Source organism: Pipistrellus hanaki (genome assembly GCF_964339955.1).
Source record: "Pipistrellus hanaki genome assembly, chromosome: 11".
Classification (NCBI taxonomy): Eukaryota; Metazoa; Chordata; class Mammalia; order Chiroptera; family Vespertilionidae; genus Pipistrellus; species Pipistrellus hanaki.
This window is the reverse complement of record NC_140513.1, coordinates 29,831,476-29,856,991: the sequence shown is the minus strand read 5'-3', so window position 1 is coordinate 29,856,991 and position 25,516 is coordinate 29,831,476. Positions and strand designations below refer to the sequence as shown.

The window sequence follows — 25,516 nt, the reverse complement described above, 5'->3', positions numbered from 1 at the left end:
GCCCTTGAGTTTCACTTTCAAACTGAATTCGTGAAAAAAATCACTAAAATAATCTCAAACCTATTATCCAGGTCATCGATGATACAATTTTTCACATGTAAAGACCCCTTTAGTTCAGATCCAGTGGAAAGGCTATCCTTAGCTGTGAACCCTCGGGGTATCTGCTTTTCTTTGCACAAGGGTGAAGTAGGCGACATTCCTTTTCTTTGTCGTTTTCTGAAACTTATCAAATTTTTCTATGGGCCAAACAGTCCACATTCATTTAATGTTTAAGGCTAATTTTCGGGGTTAGATATGGTGATCTCCATTTTAGATATTATAGGGGAAGAAAAAGGATCTTTTCTTCTTACCCTGTTAGGTTCTGGGACTGGGGCCCACAGGTTAAATTAACAAAAGAAATTAACAAAAGAAACATTTATATTACATACATATGGGGGCTTCACAAGAAAGAAGTGAAAGCCGGCACCGGTTTGGCTCAGTAGATAGAGCGTCGGCCTGTGGACTGAAGGGTCCCAGGTTCGATTCTGGTCAAGGGCATGTGCCTTGGTTGCGGGCACATCTCCGGTGGGGGGTGTGCAGGAGGCAGCTGATCGATGATTCTCTCTTATCGATGTTTCTGGCTCTCTATCCCTCTCTCTTCCTCTCTTTGAAAAATCAATAAAATATATTAAAAAGAAAGAAAGAAAGAAAGAAAGAAAGAAAGAAAGAAAGAAAGAAAGAAAGTGAAAACCCAAAGAAGTGGTTAGATGTGGAGACTCCTATCTCATTCTAACAAAGATTGTGAAATAACAAGACAAAGGGAGTGGGATAAATTGTAGGAAGTAAACTGCTTCTAGGCACAGTAAATTGTGGGAAGGTAAATATATGGGAGAAACTAATGAAAGAAAAGGGGAAACATCCATAGTGGCCAGCCATGGGAGGTAGGTTAAATTATAGTAAAGTCATATAATGGAATGCTTTGCAGCCATTTAAAAATAATGTACTAGTGTGGGAACTCTTAACACGACCCACGTGATTCAGGGCCCACTCAGGGTCTGGTTTCTGGAGGAGGCCGCACACTAAAATGAAGAGACTAGAAAAGAGTTAATTTGGGACAAATGGGGGGCCAGGCGGGAGTCAACCTCCAGTGGGAAGACTACCATTGGGCTCTGGCCTTGCTATCCCTTTTATTGAGGCTATGGGATACACCCATTACCTTTAAGCAGCTTTGGGAAACACCCATAGCCCTTAGGCAGGTGATAAGCAGATTATCATATCAATAAGGATTTACATGATTACAAGATGGGGAAGTTCCTCAGTTACTATTGTCTCAATTAGATAGGGAGTGGTTGGCTCTGACCTTTCAGAGCTTTAAGGTTGACAAGCCTCTTTCTATTAGTGAGACAATGATTGGTTTCCTGCATACAAGAATATTTACAACATGGAAAAGTGGTCATGATACATTGGAGATGGGAGGGAAGCTGATCTCAAAATATATCACAATGGTGTTACACACACACACACACACACACACACACACTCACACATGCACATTGAATGACTATATGTTATAGATTATTAGTACTAGGTATATTTTTTTGTAATGGGGTACGGGAAAATTTTTATTTTGTCCTTAACATTATGAATATTTTTCTATAACAAAGGATTGATTACTTTTGCAATGAAGCATCTTATAAAAGTGGTAGAGACAGAAATGCCTCTGAGTGCCTTTCCCAATCCAGTTACTGCGGCTAACGCAGAGTCACCCCTAGAACCGGGATCTCTGCCTTGTCCCCCCAGGGCCATCCTGGCTTTGGCCAGTTGCTGCAGGAACTATCTGGATCTCTGCTCTGTCCTCACTTCAGGGTAAATACCTAAGCCCAGAATACAATTCCTGTCAGGCACATTCCTGATATTACTGGTAAGAAGGTAGAGAGAGTATTTAAGAAATACTTTCAAGTCATCTAGAAGGCCAATTTTAAATAAAATTTTGATTGAATTCTTTCTGAATACTTCAGTAACTTGAGAAAGAAGTTTTTTGAGTGTCCAGCTGCAGCCTCCTGTGGGCACATGGCAGCTTTTGAGAATCCCAGAGTCTGTTGCTATGGAAACAATAGTCAAGTCACACTGACAGGAGAATTTCCCCTGAGCCCCCAAGAACACCGTGTTTCCTTCTGTTTGAGAATTAGTCTTTTGTTTCACACAGGTGCTTTTAAAAACCGGCCAGCCATCCCCATAAATGGGATTACATTTTTTGTAGCTCCCAAGTAACAACATTTTCAGCTGATGGATGCTTTTGTATCTTGCGAGATGCTGGAGCCAAAATATTATGATATGATTATAGCTCATTTCGCGTGCACTCCAGGTTTGCCCACAATACTTTCAAAGTACAAAGTGTTTTCTTACATTACTTATCTTTTTAAAAATTCAAGTTTCTGCACTATAGCCCAATGAAGTCAAATGCTAATGTAAAGTAGATCTATTGGAGAGTTAGGAAAGCCAAGTGGATTTTTTCAAAACACAATACAGTGAAAGTGCCGTTATGTAGTGTGTAGGAACAGATCAATCACCATCCTTTTCAACCAAGAATGACCTTACAGGTACTCCAGCTTCCCTGTATAAGGTTCTCCCTCCTCCCAACTGGTGGGCGGAGTTATGACATTACTGGCATCTGCCGCAGAGACATCTCCAAGACATTGAGCCATCAATCAGCGCATGCCAAAGTGTTCTGGAGCCCACCCCTTCCTGTTCTGCCCTGGGTCCAACCCTCTCCTGTTCCTCCCCTTAAAAGGACCCCCAGACCAGCCACGTGCTGCTGATCCTCCATGTCCAGATGGTAGCCCGGCTGGGTCCATCCCCCCGCCCAACTCCTTCAATTCTGATTTCTCTACCTCTGTAATGAGTCCTGCTCATTACTGGGGAATAAACTTTACTTTAAAAACTCCTTGGTGGTCAGTTTCCTGTGCCTCAAACCTTATTCCCTGCTATTCTCTTTAGAGGCTCAGTTATCACTGACCTTCCAGTTTGTGGCCCGAAGCCAATGATTTTGAAAATACCTGTGAAAAACAACATGCGAATAAAGAGATTCAGTTTGATGTGGAGGGAGAATAAGGGCGTGAAGGAGCAAACCCCAATGTGGGCAAGCCACACCTTCTTTACCTTCCAATTCATGTTTCCTAAACTTCAGATGTTCTGAAACACCTCAGCAAATTGTGGTAAATAGAAGTTATTTTGCAAAAAATAATTTTGCAAAAACTGAAAAGAATCTAAATGTTCATTAAGAGTGGAACGGATACATAAACGGTGTTATATTCATACAAGGAAATAACACTCAGCAATAAAAGCTGAAAGACCTACTGGATAAAAAATGAATACATTATGCTGAATGAGAAAAGCAAGAGTCAAAAGAGCATGTGCTGTATGATTCCATTGATATGAAGTTCCATCTGAATCCACCAGAGCTAATCTCCAGGGGAAAGAGAATAAATAAATCACGCTAAACTGGGAGGACAGGGGTGAGATTGACTGGGAAGGGGCACTGGGGACCTTTCTAAAATGAAGGAAATGCACTCATCTCAACTGGGGTGAAGTCACATACATGGGTGTATAAATTTGTCAAAAGTCATTGGACTGTACACTGCAGTTCTGTGTAGTTGCTGAATGTAAGTTATACCTCAATGAAAAAAAAAGTATATTATATAGTTTTTCTCTGTGAGGCATGCTTCTAAGTGCTTTACATTAATTTAACTTATTTAATTATCACAAAAATATGGGAGAGAATTTATGTTTATTTGCATTTTACAGATGGAGACACTGAGTAGGTAGAGAGGTTATATCAGAGGTAAAGGGGCCAGGATTTGAACACTGGTAGTTCCACTCCAGAGCTGAAATCTTAGCTGCTGAAGTTGCAACTGGATGGTTGTTTTCTATTTTCTTGACAGACTTTTCTAAATGTCATAGGACAATGGCTCATATAAACCGAAGGAATCTGATTTTGGTAAATACACTCATTTATGCTGGGTGTTGGGATATTTGTAATGATTCCATTTAGCTTCAACAAAGACAACACTACTAAGTTGCAGGCTGGCCTTGCAGATAGATTATCAGGAAGGCCAGTCTCCTGAACTTTGTTTGCTCATTATGTACTTACAGTTCCTGTAAGACAAGCAAAATCCTGACATTGCTAAGAGGTGGAAGGTGAAGTGTTTCTGGCATTGAGCTTGAAAGAAGACTCACCTGTGCTCTCTTCGGCAGCACACATACTAAAACTGGAAGGATACAGAGAAGATTAGCAAGGCCCCTGTGCGAGGATGACATGCAAATTTGTGAAATGTTCCATATTTAGAAATAAAGACGACTCACCACTCCATTTACTAGGTATCACTTATAGTACTGTTTATTATATATAGAGAAAAATTAGCGGTGACACCAAAGTGTTAACTGTGGCTGACTTATGATTAGAAATGAGATTGAAGTAGGAGGCAATGTCCAACTTCTCAATTATACACTTGTATAACCTTTGCAATTTTTATGAGTGGGTAATTTTGATGAGATTTAAAAAAAGTTTTCAACAGTGATCCAATTAACTGTCTGCTTATGTGAGGGTTAGCCATTTTGCAATCTTCATTTATTCATTAAATAGAAATTTACCAAATGTCTACTCGATGCCAGATCCTAGCTACTAGAGATACATAGGAATTAGTAGTCTGGTGGTCAGACAGATACCTGTATAAACAATTAAAGAATGAGGTGGTTACTCTGCAGTTGAAGAGATTTAGATTAGACCAGGAATACTGCCCCAACTCTGCACTTAGCTTCGGGTTTGATGGCTCTATACATCTGGGGGAGAGAGTAAGGGGGCTGAGGGGAGTTGAAACATTTCTGAATGATGTAGAATTCTACAATTCTCTTATTTGATGAGTATTACCAGAAGCATGTTCGTACATGGAAGATGTAGGGCTGATTTTACATGTTAATATGGCTTGTAAGACATACGTTTCATTCCAATCTTGATTTCTCATGGTCAAGTAGTTGCTGTCAGTTGTCGGAGGACTAAATCTTAAGGTTGTCATTTGAATGCTTTCCTCTGTTGCATGGTTACTGGCTATATCCTCCTCAACACCAGTCACTGTCTTCCCATTTTGCAAAAGATATAATGAGTAAGAGGGGCTGACTTGATGCAGATTCTTTGTTTATTTTCTAGACTCTTTTGAAATGAAAACGCCAAGTAGTCCCACTAATGACCACAGTTGAAAATACTCACTCTACATCCAGGAGGCAGTCACATTGTTTTTGTGACCTAAAGGCAAACAATTGTTACAAGCTTGTGCTGTCTTTAGACCCAGAAAAAGAATTGGTAAATGTATACTTTCCTTCCTGCTTGAGCTTAAAACAATTTTTTTAAAGAAAATAAATAAGTAATGGTTGTAGAAAGTAGCTATTCTCAGGACCAGGTGGTTCATTAACTCCATATGGCGTGCCTGTACCAGACATCTCTTCCTTAAGTCCTGTGCTCCTGCCTGTTTAAATGTGAATGATTGCCTCCCCTTCTCCACTCCAGGACACTCAGGGGAGTTGAATCCTTCCTGGCACACTGTGTCTTTCAGTACCTTCTTTAAAAGCATGCCCGATTCTGTAATTTTCTGTAATTGGAAGTCAGCTTCACTGGGCAAGTGCACATCTTAAGCCCTTCACAGTAGCTTATAAGCTTAAGTAAAATACAGAAATATAAAAACAATTAGTTGGGAGCAATTGCAAAATGAATGCATGTTAGTAATCAGTGTAGATGCAAAGAATTTGCCACTCAGGTCTAACTGCTTGGATGTTCTGATTTTACCAATGGGGGTTGGGAGGAGTCAAAGAAAATTCTCCATAGTACATGATTCCAATTTATTTTTGGCTGAGGTCCTAAGGCTTCCATAGGGTCAGAAAATTTGTTTAGAACCATAATTTCTGCACTGGGGAAAGAAATGCCATTTCTACCCCCTTCTCCTTTGGCAAACAATGGAAAACAATAAGGAGAATAATAAGCAGTAGAGCAAACATCCATCTTTATTGAAATTAAGAGACATTCATATCTGGACTTATAATACTGTGTTTGAAAAGAGTAGTGAAATAATACTGTGTTTGAAATAATACTTTGTTTGAAAAGAGTAGTGAAAACTGTATTAGTATAAACACAGACTTAGAGAAAAGGCTGGGGGCTTCAAATTTCGTGGGCCAATAAGACAGAGTGCAGAGTTTTTCAAAATATAGGTTGCCCCAAAAAGTGTATACACAAACTTTGAATAATTATAAAGCAGTGTCTATTAAAACACATTTTGTTTCCAAAATTGAGCTGTCAGGTGTTAAAGTGTGTATAAATATTTTGGGGACACGCTATAGATATTACAGCTTTGGCTTAAAACCAGGTCCAGGTACCTAGGCTGACAGCAACATGTTGTCAACACTGAGTGACCTCAGAGAACAACTGAGCAAGCACATAGGAAACACATGGACATACCATCTTAGAACACTGGGGAGCAGGGTGAAAGATAAACTGGGTGTGTGTGCAAACATCCCTTCAGTTTCTATGTCTGCTAAAGAAGAGTGAAGACGCCCTGGCTGCTTTAGTTCAGTGGATAGAGTGTTGGCCTGCAGATTGAAGTGCCTTGGGTTTGATTCTAGTCAAGGGCACATGCCCAGGTGGCAGATTCGATTCTTAGTAGAAGGCATGCAGGAGAAAGCCAACCAATGATTCTTTTTCATCATTGATGTTTCTAACTATCCCTCTCCCTTCCTCTCAGAAATCAATAAAAAAATATTAAAAAAAAAAAAGAGTATAGACTTTACCATGCACCAAAAACCTCCATTAAGAGGTTTTACTGGGAGCATGTAGTTTATTATCTCATTTATGTAGAATTGTACACACACACACACACATACACAATGGTGGGAAGGGAAGGATAGAGCTAAAACTATACATAATGACTTATAGAAATTTGCAAGGTTATATTACCAAGCGAAAAGAAGTTGAAGGTGATATGTAAATTGACTATTTGCATAGAACCAACAATCTTCAACATTCTTATATGTTTGGAGAAAGGTGCATATGGCAGTCAATTAACAATATTAGTCTTGGGTATGGTACTGGAAAGAGCTGGAGTCAATAGGGTGAGGAGAAAGGTGTGTGTGTGTGTGTGTGTGTGTGTGTGTATTCAGATAGTCCCAAACATACGATTTTTAAAACTTTATAATGGTGTGAAAGCAACTTACATCCAGTAGAAACTGTACTGCAAATTTTGAATTTTGACCTTTTCCTGAGCTAGTAATATATGTTAAGATAGTCTCTCTTGATGCAGGGTAGTGGTAGTGAACCACAGCTCCTGGTCAGTCACACAATCTCAAGGGTAAACAACCGATACTCTACAGTGTAATGTGTTGCTAGCATTTTTAGATACTGTGTTTTGTATTTTCCCATTCCATCATGTCTACAAAATACCCATCTGTGTCTTCAAGTCTGGAGAGAAGGGGAAGGCAATTACTCTTGAGATGAAACAAAAGATGATTGTCCAGCTATAGGCTAATGTAGGTGTTCTAAGCACATCTATGGTAGGTTAAGCTAAGCTATGATGTTTAGATTAGGTGTATTAAATGCATTTTTGATTTACATTAAATTTTTTTTAAAAAAAAATATGTTTTATTGAGTTTTTACAGAGAGGAAGGGAGAGGGAGAGAAAACTGGAAACATTGATGAGAGAGAAACATCAATCAGCTGTCTCTTGCACACCCCCTACTGGGGATGTGCCCACAACCAAGGTACATGCCCTTGACCGGAATCGAACCCGGAAACTTTCAGTCCGCAGGCCGATGCTCTATCCGCTGAGCCAAACCGGTTTTGGCTGATTTACATTTTCAACTTATAATAAGTTTATTGGGATGTAACACCATTGTAACATCACCATTTTAAAATTACATCATTTTAAAATTGGTATTATTATTTGTAATTTGAAAAAGAAAAAATGCTTAACAAAAAAACAGGGCAGTAATTATTTTCCTTGAAATAATAATTTTTAAAAAGAGCTCAGAGAAGAACTAAGAGCTACAAACATCCAAGGAATAGTAATGGTAACAGACATAATTTAAAAATTAGTTGGTCAGAGAAAGACCCTAGAAACAGCTAAGAGATTCTCTTAGAGATTCCTTAAAATAAAGCAGAATAGAAACAAAATGCAAAGAGTTAAAAAGGGAGAAAAAAACAATAGACATAGCAGACAAAGGAGAAGCAACATGTGAATAATTGGCATCCATGACACACTAAGCCAAAGGCTTTTATGATGGTTGACACGAGAACATGAGAACAGAGGGAAAAGACACATAAATATGTTTCCATAAAATTAAGTCTATATACCAAAAGGGTGCATTGAGTTCCAAGAAAAATTTGATACAAATGATCAATAACTAGAAATATCCTGGTGTATTATGCTTCTGACATAAAGAGGTTTTTTTGGGGTATTTAGCTTGCTCTTTCATCACCAACACCAACACAAAAGAAAATCAACTATTTACACATAGACTTTAAAAAATTATTCTTGTACGTTAACAAAAAGGAAAATATAAATAAATTACTTAAGGTATTTCAAAACCTTTTACACATTCATTTTTTTGTGTGAGTTCAGACATTAGTGTTTGTGTTTCTCACAAAAAATGTCTTTGTGGTATGAAGAGCATTCGTGATGGCCCGGCTGGTGTGGCTCAGTGATTGAGAGTTGACTCAGGAACCAAAGGTCACATTTCGATTCCCAGTCAGGACACATGCCAGGGTTCACCCCTGTTCTTCTTTCCAATTAAAGCTGATTTAATGATGGATGTATCAATCTGTGGAGAATAGCTTCCGCCCCCCCCCCTCCAATGTAGAAAATTCAGCACCCTTACTTAGAGTTCTGTTGCAGAAGTAACTAAACTCAGAATGCATTAGGGATCCAACTGCAGTTCAACGATGATGGATTCAACAATTGACAGCAATTCTTCAGAGAATACAGGCTGTGGTTTCCTCCTGGGATGACCTTGCTGGGACCGTTGACAACAGTGCTAGTGGAAAGTGGAATGAAATAGTTAGTTGAGCCTTAGAAAACAGAAACAGTAGGTGAGCAGAAGATGACACATAAAAAAAAAAAAAGCATAGGAGAGAAAGCTGATTTCCTCTCACATTCTGGTTAGGGTAGGCTAAGGACGGAGGCCCCATAGAATTAGTTTTAACTCTCAAATCCTATTTGGCCTCAAGGACTTCCCCTAATTCCTCCAGAATAAACAAAGAGAGAATGAAATCAATCCTTCTAGAACACTTAAATATTAAGAAGGGCAGATGAGTGGGGATATTGATTTTGTAAATAGAAACTGTACTGGATGGGGGTGGCTGGCATGGGCCACTGGTGGGCCCTTGTGCACTGTAGCTCATCACCGTGTTGTCAGGTTAACCTGTGTTGCCTGATCTCCTTCAAAGGGAGGCAGTACTAAGTAACGAAACTAGGGAACTAGTTAAAGGCATGGGTTCTGTGGCAGAAGTACCTAATTTTTCCTAGGTCTTTCTGTCTTGATTGTGCATGAACTAGTTTTTCTTAGGCAGGTGACGTAGCCGCTCCAAGCCCCGATTTTATCCGATGCTTACCCAAGCAAGAGTGCCTAACTTAAGCAGAGGTTTTGAAGTTCAGGAGAGCTAATTCAGATACATATAGCTGGGGGTGTATAAAATGCTTGAGCAGCACTGTTTAATATGATTCCTAGCCTTAGCTGAGAAAAGTCAAAATGAAAGCTGGTTAGAATCGTCACACACATCCTTATATTTAAATAAAGTAAGATTTATGAAGATACAAAGATAAGTGAATGGGGTCTAAAGAAATAATAATCAAGAATACAATACCTGCTTATTACACTCTGGCAACAAGATACCACATCGGTAGTGTTTCTGGGTAAACTGGAGTTGAAGACATTCTCTAAAATGTTGAAACAGTTGACGTCTACAGGAGTGCCAGAGAGAATGCCTGGAAGTGGAACAGATGCCATTCAGCGTGTTCATTAACAAATCCCCGGAACTCTCCTTGGTTCCTTAGCTTCTCCACCGTGCCCCACACATTTCACTTTACAACATGCTTACAGGCAGCTCTGCCTCTCAACTTTCTGCAGCAGCATATGCAGCGTGGAAGCACTGCCCTCCTGAAAGCTGCCATCCTATGGGCACAGGGAGACAGGACACAGAGGACAGGAGGCCGTACCTGCGACACAGGCTGTCATGAAACAAGCGATGGTCCCTGAAATCAAAGATCTCATTGCCACTGAGGTGATGTCACGCTTTCTGGAAGGAGCCATGGATGCTGGGAAACACAGAAGCAAGAATTAGAGATTAATGTCAAGACTACTGAGTAGAATTCCAAATTCCTAGCCTCTGAGAATCGTTCTGGGGTGGGGTCTCAGATCAGCTAACTTAAAACACAAAACAAAACAAAACAAAATACTAAGCTGGGAAATTCAAGATTCAAGAACTTAGTGATGAGCTCCACAACCAGAGAAGTTCTCTGGTGTGTGAGGGGCATGGAGAAATTGCATTGCAAGGATGCATTGCAAATATTTGCAATCCATTCATCATCATCTACTTCTATGCCCATGAGAGAACTCACAATTTAATCACAGCATTTTCCCACTGAACTTCCACTGAACCCTGCATCCTTCTCCAGGTGGCCATTATAAATCTCTGGGAGCTGGCATGCAAAGTGAAACCTATATGTCATCCTCAGGTGGAAAAGACCCTGTCCACTGGAGCAAATTCTTGCTCAAGTTCGCTTGGGTATAACAGGAAAACTACACTGCAGAGCAGGGATAAAAAATAGACTCCAAAAGATTTACTGCTGTGGCAGGGCTTTTTTCTTTTTTCTAACACGAATAATGTCACAGAGCAAAATGGAGAGCCGAAGCATGTTTACATCACATCTATTGTTGAATAATATTCTTTCCACTTACTGAGTGCACCAATCACTATTCCTAGGGAACCAATATTGGCAAAACCACAGAGAGCGTAAGTGGCAATGGTCTCCGAACGAATCTGTAAATAAGCATAAACACACAGGTGTCTATGAGGTGTGACCCAGTTTATAAATATGACTTCCTAACCAGGCTTCCTAGTGTGACTATGGGAACAGGATTGACAACTAAATGTGCAGTTCATGGTGTCCAACACTTGTTGCTTCCTAGACACTCCCCCCATCCCCCCAACTCCCCTTGAATTTTGAGGGAGGGATAGGGACTATGTGGATTCAGAGAGTCTCTATAAAATACCTGAGGTCTGCCCTGGCTGGTGTGGCTCAGTTGGTTGAGCATAATCCCATGCACTGAAAGGTAGCCAGTTCAATTCCAGGTCAGGGCACATATCCAGGTTGTGGGTTTGATCCCCGGTCAGGGTGTATATGGGAGGCGACCGATCGATGTTTCTCTCTCACGTCAATATTTTCTCTCTCTCAAAATCAATAAAGAGATTTTAAAAAGTTGTTTAAGAAAAAAAAATATAGCTTCTAACATCGATGTGAGCAGGCCACTTATTATTATGTGCCAGGCACAGTACTAACTACTAAAGATACAATATTGATCCCAGAAAACATCCACATTTCATTTATTTGACAAAGGACTTATTCAGAATGTATAAAGAACTATTACAACTCATTAGTAAGAAGACAAGCTCCCAATTAAAAAAAAAACAGATAGAGATTTCACAAAAGACCTATGAATGGCCAATAAGCACATGAAAAGATGTTCATCCTTACTCACCAGGAAATGCAAATTAAAACAATGAGATACCACTGAGTCCACTAAAATGGCTAAAAAGATGGACAATAGCAAATGTTGGTGAAGATGTGGAGCAATTGGAAGCATCAATCAGTTGTCCACTGCATGCACCCCAACTGCAGGATTGAGCCTGCAACTCAGGCCTGTGCTCTGACTGCAATTGAACCAGCGACCTTTTGGTGCATGGGACAATGCTTAACCAACTGAAGGATACTGGCCAGGGCACTAACTGGAATTTTTCTTCTTTTTTTTTTTTTTTTTAAGAAAATATATTTTATTGTTTTTTTTACAGAGAGGAAGGGAGAGGGATAGAGAGTTAGAAACATCGATCAGCTGCCTCCTGTACACCCCCTACTGGAACATGCCCTTGACTGGAATTGTATCTGGCAACCTTCAGTTCGCAGGCCTATGCTCTATCCACTGAGCCAAATCTGTTAGGGCAACTTGAATTTTTAAAAGCTCACATTTAAGATTCAAGTGGTCATGGCAATTTTTGTTAATTATAAGGCCCCTCTTCGTGTTCATGGTTTCTGAGAACTCCTTTGTTGGTTTTCAATCAGTGTGCTTATAGCAGGCAGGAAAAAATATTTCAAGTATTCAAGCAGTCCAATGTTTCTGGACAAGCTCATTCTCATCCCCTGCTTCTCTAGTGCTTTTCATTTAGTTCAGTCCTCTTAAGAAACAGGCAAGCCTATTAAGAGACCATAGGGAGGGAAATGGCATAAAGGACCGAGATTCCTCTTTCCCCTTTCTGGGGAGTGATGGGAAGGGGGTACACAGATGTGGCCATGGAGGATTTTATAATAAGAGGAAAAGGAGGCTGGGATGATTGCATTTTGCCTTTTCTCATAAATGTGCAAGATTACATGATGAAATGGGCTGCATGTACTAGGAAAGCAATAATAGATCCTATGGCTCTCCTTGCAAACATGCCATATGTACAAGGACATTCATTGCAGCATTACCTCTAACAGCAAAAAATTGTTAATATTGTTCATCAGCAAGGGACTGATTAAAATAAATTGCAATGTGCTTGTACAATAGAATACCATGTCACAGACAACAACATGGAAAGGCATCTGAAATATGTCATTAGATGGGATGAGCAAGGTTAAGAACAGAGAGCCTGCCAAAACTGGTTTGGCTCAGTGATAGAGTGTCGGCCTGTGGACTGAAAGGTCCCAGGTTCGATTCCTGTCATGGGCATGTATAATACTTTGGTTGTGGGCACATCCCCCAGTGGGGGGTGTGCAGGAGGCAGCTGATCGATGTTTTTAACTCTCTATCTCTCTCTCTTCCTCTCTGTTAAAAAAAAAAAAAAAAGAACAGAGAGCCTAATATGTTACAGGGAGAGGGGCTGGGGGCAGAGAAATAGGGAGCATGACTTACTTTCCCTCTACATCATTTTGTACCCTTTGAACTCTGTACCATAGTTTGTATTACATGTAACCAAACATGCAAGATATTATGGCTAAGAAAGCGAACATGACTGAGAAATAAAGAGCTCATTCTGTGTATGTGGGTGCTGCATACATGTTCTGATCTCTTAAAACGGAGATCAGCAGTGGTCATAATTCAATGGGTGACATTGGGTTTTTGCCTCTTGCACTCAGATCTTACACTCCAGTTTCAGTTACACAGTACCTTTCCTGTTGGCCCCCTCCCCCTTCCCCGACACATACTTCTTGGTCAGTAAGCAAGAATTTGCAGGAACCCATCCCCATTTTGTTGATTGGAAATAAGATCTGGAAAATAAAAATAAAAATCGCTTTTCCCATTACGACTCAACTTTAGTAGAAGACATTGAGCTCATATTTCCCAATGTCCTTTGTGCGCCTGCCTCTGGTTGGACTCACCCTCAACCCAAATCAGCTCTACTGTTCTTTCCTCCATCCCCTTCATAACCTGTTGGCAAACCTGCCCAGCATTGCCAGAACTGTGAGCTTGCTGTGCTCATGAACAAAACCACTTTCTCCTGGCAGCTGGCAGCTGGGGATGGAAAACATTTCTCTTCATCTAGCCTATTGTTTACTTTTGGCAGGGGAGCAACCTGGTTAGTAGTGGCATCTAACCAATGAGGCCACTAGGCCAAGCACCACTGTGCTGCCAGTTGAAGAATGAATATTTGAGAAACAGGAGACTTACAGGCCCATATACCAAATATGTGGGTCAAAATGCTCCAAACCTAAAATAGCAAAGTACTCTCCTGGGGTATACTGTTACATGTGTGTAATATGTGGGAGTAAATTTGCATGTTTGGTCTTTGGGGGGCTGGGAGAGATGGTGGTGTTATTCAGGTGGGTTGTCTGTCTCCATTAGAACCTTGGACAGCATGCTTTCCCCCCCTTTCCTTTAAAAGCCTAGGACCGTGGTGGGCAAACTGTGGCCGGTGAGCCACATGCGGCTCTTTGGCCCCTTGAGTATGGCTCTTCCACAAAATACCATGGCCTGGGCAAGTCTATTTTGAAGAAGTGGTTAGAAGTTTACGTTTAAAAAATTTAGCTCTCAAAAAAATTTCAATCGTTGCACTGTTGATATTTGGCTCTGTTGACTAATGAGTTTGCCGATCACTGGCCTAGGACATTAATGCCAAATGGATTGTGTCAATGAGTAATGGTCAGAAATGTTCACCATTTCCCTAAGAGCTTCCTTGTGCAACAATTCTGTCCTTCTAGGAAGTAAAAGTTGGAGACTCATCTGCTCCTGAGTTCTATTATCCCATCTAGCAGAAATGAGCATCTCCTTGCAGCCTATTGACCTCAAATTCTGATACAGTTATGGGATGCTTGTCTCAGAGGTTCTGACCACAGGCTCTGACCTCCTCTTCTCTCATCCACTTGGAGGATGGCGACTGTGCCTCGGATGTCCAGGCACTATGTTGTGGTTTCTCAGTGTTCATAGAATCGCTTAAGCTGGAAGGAAGGGACCTTGAAGATCGTTAGACCGTGAGCCCCATTAGGGCTTAGGCCTCATCACTTGTTCAGTGCTGTGGCCTCAATAGCTAAGTATGCTGTACATAGAAGGTATTCAATAAGTATCTGTTGATTGATTAATTTCTGTCCCAGCTCCATAGTGCTCAAAAGTAAATGATCACAGTGAAAGGATTAGTTGTGTTTCCTCTGTACACACACACTTGCTTAAACACACACACTGATTAAATCAGCATAAATGAAAATTATGAGGTGCTAAGTACACAAAGAGCTCCAAGAGACTAGGGATTTTGATATGTTTTGTTTTCTTGATGCCTCTCAAGTGTCTGCCATGCTAACACACAGAGGCACCATATCTGATGAATGTATGTATGTAATGAAATGGTGCACTGAACATCAAAATATTTACTCACCGACATATATTGCTGCACACCATTCACAAATTTGGGTCCAGCCTTTTTCCTTAAATTGATCAATTTTGAGAGCTGTTCATAAGCCACAAATTCATTAAAGAATGTCTTATAACCTAAGAGTTTGGCAACCATAAAGCTGTCCTGCCAGTCCACTCCCATCATGAAGGAGAAGGGCATGAAGATGTAGGAGCATATTATCTATAGAAACAAAAAACAGATACTTTATTAGAGTGGCGATTAGCTTCTGACTCACCCTCTGGACAAGATTACTCCTGTCCCTTCTGTGCTTCCTTGAGGCATAAAAATCCCTTCACACACCTTGCCCATCTTTATCCATTAGGAATCAAAGTTAGAATTGGTCATTTGAAGTAATATGGATTCTTGGGATGAGGTCAGGAGAGAATGACTGAATGTTGGGGGTAGGAAGATGTTAAGAGAGGGAAGTGAGGGTGAGAAGATGGGGGTTACCCGGTAAGTGCACACATTAGGTAAGAGTGTGCTATAGGCCGTTAGGGAAAGTTGTTCAGAAACCTTTTCTTGTTTTTAAGAAAGATAGGCAGAAATAAAACGGAGGAAAAACATGGTAGAATTATACCTCAAAACTTAGTTGTGGGTAGTCAAGCATGTTTCCGAACCAGGACAGCGCTGCATTCATAAAAGACAACAGGGCTATGAAGGCAATCAGATTCACAGCAATGTTTGCCACCAGGGAGATGGATGAGGAGGCTCCCTGTGATGCAGCTTCTAGGAGATTCCTTGAATCACTATCAAAAAATAGTGATCCCAGAATTACCAACGAGTTTTCCATGGATGGATACCACATGCAAAGGAATGGCCTAATCAAAGCTCATTTGGATGGAAAGATCAGCTCTCAGGCCCATGTCTGAGTCAAAACACTCACCTGAATTCTATGAAATCATGGTGGCAGAGTATAGGTGGTGGGTATGTGTTATATTACTCTTTTCATTATAATATAAAAATTAGGAAAATATAATACAATTACATCTAGCCTTAAACCATTTGGCTCAGTGGATAAAGCATTGGCCTGTTGACTGAAAGGTCCCAGGTTCAATTCTGGTCAAGGGCATATACTTTGGTTGTGGGCACATCCCCAGTAAGAGGTGTGCAGGAGGCAGCTGATTGATGTTTCTCTCTCATTGATGTTTCTAACTCTCTATTCCTCTCCCTTCCTCTCTGTAAAAAATCAATAGAAATATTTTTTTAAAACTTTCTAAAAATTATATGTAATTAAAAATAGCTATCAGAGAATATTTAGAAAATATTCATTATATAAGAATTATCAGTCAAGGAAGGTCTGAATATCCCTAACCTCACTTAAGAAATGGAACATGACTATCATCTTTGAGTCCCACCTTCCTGCCCCCCTCCCCACAGTGCTCTTTCTTAGTCTCGTCCTCTTCTCTCTAATCTCAGAAGTATCTTTCTCCCTTAAAATAAGCTTATCATTGCCTTTCTTTTCAATTTCCATACTTGTCTGTTTCCTTTAATAATATGCTGTATAGCTTTACACATTTGCTAACTTTATAAGTGGGACCACACATATTTCATATATACATTCAACAACTTGCTTTTCACTCATGGTTAGGACTTTCTCTATAATACAAACAAAGGATGAATCTCAAAAACATGTTGGTTAATTCTGTGATTTCATGAAACACTCTTAAATATACTAAATCCCTTAGTTTCTTCCACCTATTTTTTCTTTTCCACAGAGCCAAAGAAAATGAACCAATGAGGGGCTAAGGGTTATTATATCACACTGTCTCTGCCCTATCACTTAGGCTTTTATATATATGAAAGCCTAAGTGACTGAAAGACTGAACAGCCAGTCGACTGGTTGCTGTGACATGCATTGACCACCAGGGGGCAGGTGTTCAATGCAGGAACTTCCCCCTGGTGGTCAGTGCGTTCTCATAACCAACCTCTTTGGCCGGCCAACCTCCCATGGTCCCTCCCCACCGGCCTGCCAACCTCCTGTGGTCCCTACCCTGGCCTGCTGGCCTTGATGAGCCCTGTTTGCCAGCCAGGCCTAGGGACCACACCCATGCAACGAAGTTGTGCACTGGCCTCTAGTTATTTAATAAACTTCTAGAAATGATTATCCCATGGCTTTCCAATGGTCTTAAGCTCAACGAACACCATACTATATTTAAAGTGAAATATCTACATTTTAACATTCAAGGAATTGTACTGACATTCAGATATTTAGAAAGGTTTTCCTCCCTTGTGAAAACAAGATGTTTTGGGTGAAGTCTAACAAGTCACTGGGAAATTAAATTCGATTTACTGTCATAATTCACTGTGCTCTCTGATGATCACCTTGAATTTGGACCTCCCACCCCCTTTGGTTGTGTAGTGATGAACTAGGTGCATGTGTTCCACTTACCCACTTTCCATTTTCATGGCATTCTTGAGGGTTATTTTAGGTGTTTCTGTCTCAGGCCAAAAGAGTTTAGCAACAGCCAGTGATGCGGGTGCTGACATAACTGAAGCCGTCAACAAGTGGGTGGACGAAACCTGTGATTTCGAGGGAAAAAAGGCTAACTTAGGTATATCTCTTCTGTGGTGTTCAGAATAAATGACCCAAAAGTCTTCCAAGGGAGAAGATGGACAGGAATTGATTCTATGCCAGAAAACAATGTTTCTTTGGAGGCTTGGAAAGCTCACTTAGCCAAGTTGGCATCATCTTGAGATTCAGAGGGAGAAGAGAGGAATTTATGTGAATTAATCACATCCTTGGGGAGAATTTTAAATGACTCAGATCATTTCAGAAGATAATTTATCTTGTGCTGTAGAAACTTTCAAAGAAGTTCCTCCACCTCTCTGTTTTCCTTTTGAATGTTCAAATAGTCCCTAAAGCCCATACTTCATTATGTCATCAATTTAGATAGGGGCTACCTGGGGGTCTCTCCATCTTTCTTCTGCTATCCTTTTGAGTCTTTACATAATATTCATTTACCCAGAATCCCTTTAATCTGTAAACTATTTGTTTTCCTCACTGCAGGTCTACTTAAACTCTTTCCCCTTTCCTTCCCCTCACCCTTATTTTTTTTGCATTCTCATTTATAGTTTCAGAATTCTAGAATCAGCATCTCTCTCCCTACTCCCATCTGGGGATCTTGTTAAACTGCTATTCCTGAGGTATCTTTGCTCCTTTTCTTCTTCCTTCTTTTTATTGGCTGGCTTTCCAAGGCCCAGGCGAAGTCCTGGAATGAAACACTGGTTCACACAGCTGATGTCTTATTCCATTTCTCCAATATGGGATTCCATTTATGTGCAGCTCTGTGCACCAGCTCTCATAACATTCTCCAGCCCCATACCATAGGCCACCAGCTCTCAACTGGGCTGCACATTGGAATCTGGAGAGCTTTAAAAAAAATTATTCCTGGGTCTCTTCCCAAGAAATTCTGGTTTAATTACTCTGGGTTATGGGTTTGGGCATGAGGGCTTCTAAAAGCTCCCTGGTGATTCTAATGTATGGTAAGGTTTGAGAACCATTGCTCTAGGCCACATGTGTCAAACACAAGGCCCGCGGGCCAAATCCAGCCCGCCAGGCCTTGCAATGTGGCCCGCACCGCGCTGTCATCACTGCACTCCGCTGTCAGTTTATGACATTGTCAGTTTATGACTGTTCAGTAAACCATTTGGCCCGCGATTTAGGCTGGATTTTAGATTTTGGCCCCTTCTCTGATTGAGTTCGACACCCCTACTCTAGGCCAAGGGTCAGACAGCATTTTCTGTAAAGGGTGATGAAGTAAATAAGTTTGGCCTTGGGGGCCACAACTATTCAATGCTATAGCATGAAAGCTGCTGTACAGAGATAAATGCAAGTAGCATTATTAGGGAAAAAAGGGAATGATTTAGATTTGGCTCATGAGTCCTAGTTTGCTGACCCTGGTCTAGATCACCTCTACTAATGTCAATAGTACTTTAATTTTTAATAAAATTTAAATTTTCAGCAAAAGTAACCTCATAATATGATTTCATTTTATTATGGGTGGATATAATCCTCATTTAAGTGACAGGGATATGAAAGTGAAGCTCTCAAAAGGTCATTCTATTCAAATGCTAAAGGAACTGTGACCAACTATCCAGCAAAAAGGATATTCTTTTTATCTCCTTATCCAGCAGCAATGGGGAAGAAAAGAAAAAGAAATAATAATAGCAAAGAAAGACAAGGTCGTATTTCCATAAGTCAATCCCAAAATATTCTTACCCCGAAAGAAATGTATGCACCCAAGACACTTCCGGCAATGGTAGCGAACCCAGCGGTCATAATTGCGTGGAGTTCGGACTTGGTGATGTATGGTAAGTAAGGTCGGACCAGCAGTGGGGACTCTGACTGGAAAGAAAGTGTGACCAGATTAAACATTCCCTTTTAAATTTGGGGCGTTTATGACAACCTACTGAAATTTCCATTGTCTAAATGCAGTATTTCTAAGAGTGGACCTCAGACCAGCTCTATCAGCAGCACATGGGAACTTTGTAGACATGCTGAATCAGAGACTCGGGCGGGGTGGGGGGGGGGGGGGCAGCAGCCTGTTTTAATAAGCCTTCCCGGTGGCTCTGATGCATGCTGAGTTTGAGGACCCTCACCATAGGTGTCTGGTTCATTTGAACTCTAGGGCAGTGCACTTACAGTATAGAGTCATGTGTTGTTTGCAAAGTTTGAAGGCCATTTCACCTAAGGCCCCCCACCTAACCTAGGATTGAATTCTGATGGCTGTGTACACTTATCAAAGGTGGGAACATCATTGGCCAAATAACTCGCCCCAGTGGCCTGGCCTTGTGAATTGTGATTCCCAAGCTTCTGTAACTTCCCCGTCTTCCAGCTTCTTGAGACAGACCCCAAGTCACTTTGCTAATACCACAGGGAGGTAGAAACACAAGTTTAAAAAAATACCAGCAATAACAAGAACAGGGGCCCCCAGGCCCTTTTCTCATTGAGAATCAGAGACACCGCTCTTCCTCTAGGGCGGAAAGGAATTGGAGAGGATGCAGTTGTAAAGGCTTGAGTCCCATTAAGGAGAGCCGGTGCCTGCAGCGCGGGGCTCTCCATAAATAATAGCTGTACTTTTAGCATATTAAGTGCCAAATTGAGCACCACAGAGGCATGTGTGCAATTTTACAATTTTCCCCTCATTATTTCTAATTGTTCTAAAAGATTGAATGTGTTGAGCTCCAATTTATGGACTAAATTGAAACTCAGTACATGAGCCCTCTTACCCTGCAGGTAGGAGTAATCAACTCAAGATGGTGCCCTAATTAGTCCAGATAGAGTTTATGACTATAATTATAATAATTTCAGTTCCTACGGAAGGAATATGGGCCCCGCTCTAAAGACTCTGCTCCAGGCTAGCAAGCTGGGCTTACCAAGAAGGCCCAGCCTGCCTGGGGCAGTGGCAAGCCTAGGATGTGGGCCATGTGCTTTCCTGGCTGACTTCATTTTCACTTCAAATCCAGTTTCCTTGGGCAGCCCTGACGGCAAGCATTCATACGTGGCTTCTGTGGTATATGATGCCATTCTGCCCGGAGCTATGTATCTGAGTGAAGACACGATCAGTACCATTTGTTACGTGTCCACCCCTCAGGAATGCTGCTGTTTTGAGGGATATCTGTTGGCACTTTTTTCCCCCTTTCTTTCTTAAATGGACTTCAAGCAAAAGGACACTTTGCCGGATGGGTCAGAGAGATGAAAATGCTTTTGTTCATCAGCATGTTTCTTTAGGTTCCGCAAAGATAGCGTGTTGGCCAGTTCAGAAAAGGGAGCATGAGTTCGAGTATTCATACAGCTGCCTGGTTGTTGGCTGAAAGCCTTTCTTGGTCTCTTTCATTGCCACGGGCACTATATGAGGGATGGCTGTGCATGTTTGCAGCTTCGATACACACGGTGAGCTCCCATCCAGAGGATGAGCGGCTAGCCTCAGAAGAGTGAGCCAGAGACCTCACCAGTTCAAAAATTCAGAAAAGATGTACTGAGAAGCTATATTTGGTAAATGAGTCACTCTTTCTTCCTGTCCATGAACGCTCAAGAACCGAAATACTATATTAGTGCCCCCAGATTCTTGGACTGGATTTCAATCCCCCCTCCCTATCTTGCTCCCACTTTTTTTTTTTTTTCTCTTTCTCTGAAATCCTGGACATTGTCAATACTGACTGTTTTCTATTTTGACACCCTTCCCCTTACACTGAAAGAAATAACATAAGTTATTTTAAAATCCTACTTTCTGGGAAGAGAGTGTCCATTTAAGCAGATGTCTTATTTTTTAACATTACAACTTACCTGTCCGACAAATATATTGCCAGCAGCAACAACAGATTCAATAGGAGATGATCCCATAGTAACTAGCATGATCCATCCAACCTACATGGGAAAAGTCAACACAGAACTATTTGCATATGCACAAAACTTCAAAGTAGGGATAAGAATCTTCAGGCTGGAGGAAAATGCTGTGACCTTAAATTGTGGGCACCCTATAATGGTGCTGCATGTGAATATATCCTATCTAGTCTAGGGTAGGCTGATCAGATCCTCCTGTTTGAGCCATAAGTCTGAGTCATTGTATATACTTTGAACATTATACAAATGAATTTCTGTTGAAATAGTGTAAACAGTCATGCCGGCTTTATTGTGTTCCAAGGACTATGTTAAACTCTTTGTCCGAGTAATGCATTTAATCCTCATAATAACCCTTTAAGGGAGGTCCCATAATTATACCCATTTTATTTATTTTTATTTTATTATTTTGTTAATCCTCACCCAAGTATATTTTTTCCTTTATTTTTTTAGAGAGAGCAGAATGGAGAGAGAGAGATGGTGGGGAGAGAGACAGAAGAAATCAATGTCAGAGAGACACACTGGTTGCTTTCCCCATGTGCCCAGATCCCAGAGCTGGGGATCAAACCTGCAACCCAGGTACAATACATGCTCTTGACTTGGAATTGAACCTGTGCCACACCCATTTTATAGAAGGGGAAACCAAGGCACAGGCAGTTTAGTTGTTTTGTCAAAAATCACCCAAGTACTAAGTAGTGGCATGTAGTTGAGGTTTGGCCTTTCCTACTTAACTCAATGAACATAGCTTATGGTCCTGTTTTTGTTCTGTCCTTCCAACCAGAGCTTGTGGGGCAACCTCAGGATGAAGACTTCGAATTGCATTCTCTCTCCTTTCTGTTTAGACACAGTAATTCTGAATGTTTAAATTGACAAGCAGATAATTATGGGCCCTGGCTCTCTTATTGAATTCTGAATCTGCTGGTATTCATTCTGGTTTTTTTTCTCTCTTTCTCCTTCCCACCTCTTCCATCCCCTCCCTCTCTCCCTTCCACCCTTTATCAATTTTATTTATTTACAGAAATAAAAGGAGGGCCATGACTGTGCCAAGGCCCTGTATGGACTGCTTCACTCTTGTGTGCATTCAAGCTCTGTTACAAATTTCCTACTGTTTAAAATCAAACATATGAGTGTAGGACTGAGAGTTGCTGAGGCAGAATGAAGGAGATAAACTTTTCAGATCTAAAGCAAACATTGTGTGCTTATAAAACTCCCCCAGGAGCGAAAAGCAGCTTTCCCTGCCTCCATCTTGCTTTGATTCTCTAGCAGCTCCTAGACCAGGAGCGCCCACTTTTGTGACCTCCTTACATAGGCCTACTCTGTGTAAGGTGCCGGATGGGGAGCCAGGATGAAGGAATAATGCTCCTTTCCCGGCAGGTGTCTGACCTGTTGGCATCAAGTCTGACTTAAAGAAGTAATGGCTAATTGAAGTCCCTGAGATAGTCTTCCCTCCATGGAAATATGTGATTTGGGGCGTTTCAATAAAATAATATGGGTGGTGGTGGTGCATCTTGGTACAAAGAGAAAAGTACTTGGAAAACGTGGATAAAAGGCAGGTAAGACTTTGTCCCTGAAATAATCCAGCACCTGTCACCCAATCCCTTCCAGTCCAGGTACCTTTCTAATGATCCACTGCATCAGCCCGAGGTAGTAGAGCATGGACATCACAGTGCTGAAGAAAATCACGATGGGCAGGATCTGGTGGGTGGAGATGAAAGTAATCACGGGTTAACGTTGGCCCTCCTGATGTTAGTAGATTTTCTTCCTGCCTCCCTCTGAGGCATCATAACAATACTAGGAACTCCTCTTGAACAAAACAACAATTTTATTGGGCAGCTGCCCCACTGACTGTCTCTTATTCTAATTGGTTCCGGGTAAGCTTGAGTATATAATATTTCATAGGAAAATTGACTTTTTTTTCCCTTCTCTGTTACAATAAGCTCTTCTTACTTTAGTTTCTCGGAGAAGGAATGAAGTTTGAGAGGAATTTGTAATACCGAAGGTGCTACTGGGAGATATACTTGTTCTGTATTTAGCAGATATGGGTGCCACCATTCAGGAGAGGTGGATATCAAGTGTGAGCACCCTTAGATCCTTATTCATAGTGGCTACCCAGATCAGCTACAGCGTGGTAGTGCTTACACACTGTGCCTCCTATAGAATAAGCGCTCATTCATTTGGCTTTGAAGGTAATAATTATTTTACTTATAGATTTTTGAATCACTGAAATGATTAAACTTGGGAAACTAGTTAACGTCTATGTCAACAAAATGTTGTCTTTTTTCTGGATCCTATTTTCCTGACGCTCTTTGGGTGCCTTCAATGCAGCCTGTGTGTCTACAGGGAGCCGCTTCTACCCTGCAGAGATCACACAGAGCTGTGCTCTACGACCTCCGCACCCACCCCTACCCCACCACACCACTCCAAGCCTTCTGCTCCCCAGCTAAATGGCTGGAGAAAAGCCTCTGCCAGAGGCACAGAATGACTGAAGACAATTTGTACAAGATCTAATTTAGAAAAATCTATTAATAATATATATTAAAAGACATTCTGTGCCATTCTTGAGAGCTCACTCATGTCCTTTTATTGGCTTTAATGGGAAGGCAGAGCCTTTCTGAAAGCTCCGGGGAGCTGGAGGGGTTCATCTCTCCCGTGTTCCCACAGGGATTCTGCTTCGGTGGAAAGGATAGATATTGCTGCCCCGGGAGAACAAGATCTGAAGACACTCAGACAGTCTGGACAGCAAATTTCACCTTCCTTGTGGCTTTGTTTTTTCCAGTTCTGAATTAAATTCATGATATGAGCACACTTCAGTCTCAATTTATAAACAATTGACCTTTCCAAGATGGCTTAGGTATCTCAGCACCAAAGCGTCAAATCAATGGTTTAAAAAATCAGCAGTTGAAAAAAGATTCACCGTTAACAGTTGGCCTAACTGATGCTGAGGTTCTTTGGAGGTAAATTTGGAGTCACTAAGTGAGCAAACAATTTAGAAGTGTAGGAACAAAAACATACCACAAAAAAATAGAGTGGAATGAAAAGCCACCTGCATCTTTCTGGCTCATCAACAAGGATTTATAGGGATTCCCCCAAGGAAGGGGAGCTTCCTGGGGCTTGTGGGAGCCTTAGGAGGGAACCCATTAGGCCTACCCATGGGGCAAGCTGGCCTTTCTCTTGTAGAATAACATCCCTCTTTTGGTTGGGAGAGGGCCCTGCCTCTAGGCCTGCATAGGCAAAAGCTGTACTCAAGGAAAGATGGGAGAGCATTAGCATGGGGATGGTTCCGGAAGACCAGGTTGATGTGTACTGAGGGGTTTCCTGAGCACAGAGCACCGATCCTGGACCTGGAACCATGAGTGGCCTATTCACTGCCAGGTACCTAATGAGTATATTTCATAGGAAAATTGACATTTTTTTTTTTTCCTCTGCTACAATGAGCTCTTCTTACTCTAGTTTCTTGGAAAAGGAATGAAGTTTGAGAGGAATTTGTAATACTGAAGGTGCTACTGGGAGATATACTTGTTCTGATATTTAGCAGATATGGGTGCCACCATTCAGCAGTGGTAGAGATTAAGTGTGAGCAACCTTAGATCCTTATTCATAGTGGCTACACAGATCAGGGAGCAGCTTCTACTCTGAAATCTCAGATACTTTTACCCCATATGATTTTCATAAATATTGGAGGCATTCTACAAGCCCACTCCCCAAAGGATTTTTTAAAAATATTTCTGACTTCCTCTTGTTCTCCTTAATGCTATGGTTACAAAGTAAAATGTTTACAGTCCACTGACTTCAGAAATCATTGTAAATGAAGAAGGGCAACAATATGCTGTACACCTACAACTTATACCTGGCTTATGGCAGGTTAGGTTCTATCTGAACAGCTACACAGACAGAAGTTATTGAACAGAAAGTGGTTATATAGAAAAGGAGCTTGGCTTTACCTTGAATGCAAAGAAGTGGTCTGTGTATTTCTCACCAAAGACAAATGAAGCACCGGCATCCGTGTACCCCAAGAACGTCTGAGT

General features: G+C 41.2%; 1 protein-coding gene across 1 annotated transcript in view; it reads right to left on the bottom strand.

The window, feature by feature from the left end:
* Positions 1 to 7,642: 7,642 nt before the first annotated feature.
* SLC28A3 (solute carrier family 28 member 3) overlaps positions 7,643 to 25,516 on the bottom strand; it is a 55,451-nt gene continuing 37,577 nt past the window's right edge. The window contains exons 8-18 of the mRNA XM_084899354.1: positions 25,433 to 25,510; positions 23,106 to 23,186; positions 21,438 to 21,518; positions 19,371 to 19,496; positions 17,541 to 17,671; positions 15,729 to 15,897; positions 15,134 to 15,331; positions 10,972 to 11,053; positions 10,230 to 10,328; positions 9,878 to 9,998; positions 7,643 to 9,048 (exon numbers count right to left, since the gene is read on the bottom strand). Coding sequence (XP_084755480.1) covers positions 8,922 to 9,048; positions 9,878 to 9,998; positions 10,230 to 10,328; positions 10,972 to 11,053; positions 15,134 to 15,331; positions 15,729 to 15,897; positions 17,541 to 17,671; positions 19,371 to 19,496; positions 21,438 to 21,518; positions 23,106 to 23,186; positions 25,433 to 25,510 — 1,293 coding nt within the window. The 3' untranslated portion in view covers positions 7,643 to 8,921. The remainder of the gene's footprint in view (positions 9,049 to 9,877; positions 9,999 to 10,229; positions 10,329 to 10,971; positions 11,054 to 15,133; positions 15,332 to 15,728; positions 15,898 to 17,540; positions 17,672 to 19,370; positions 19,497 to 21,437; positions 21,519 to 23,105; positions 23,187 to 25,432; positions 25,511 to 25,516) is intronic.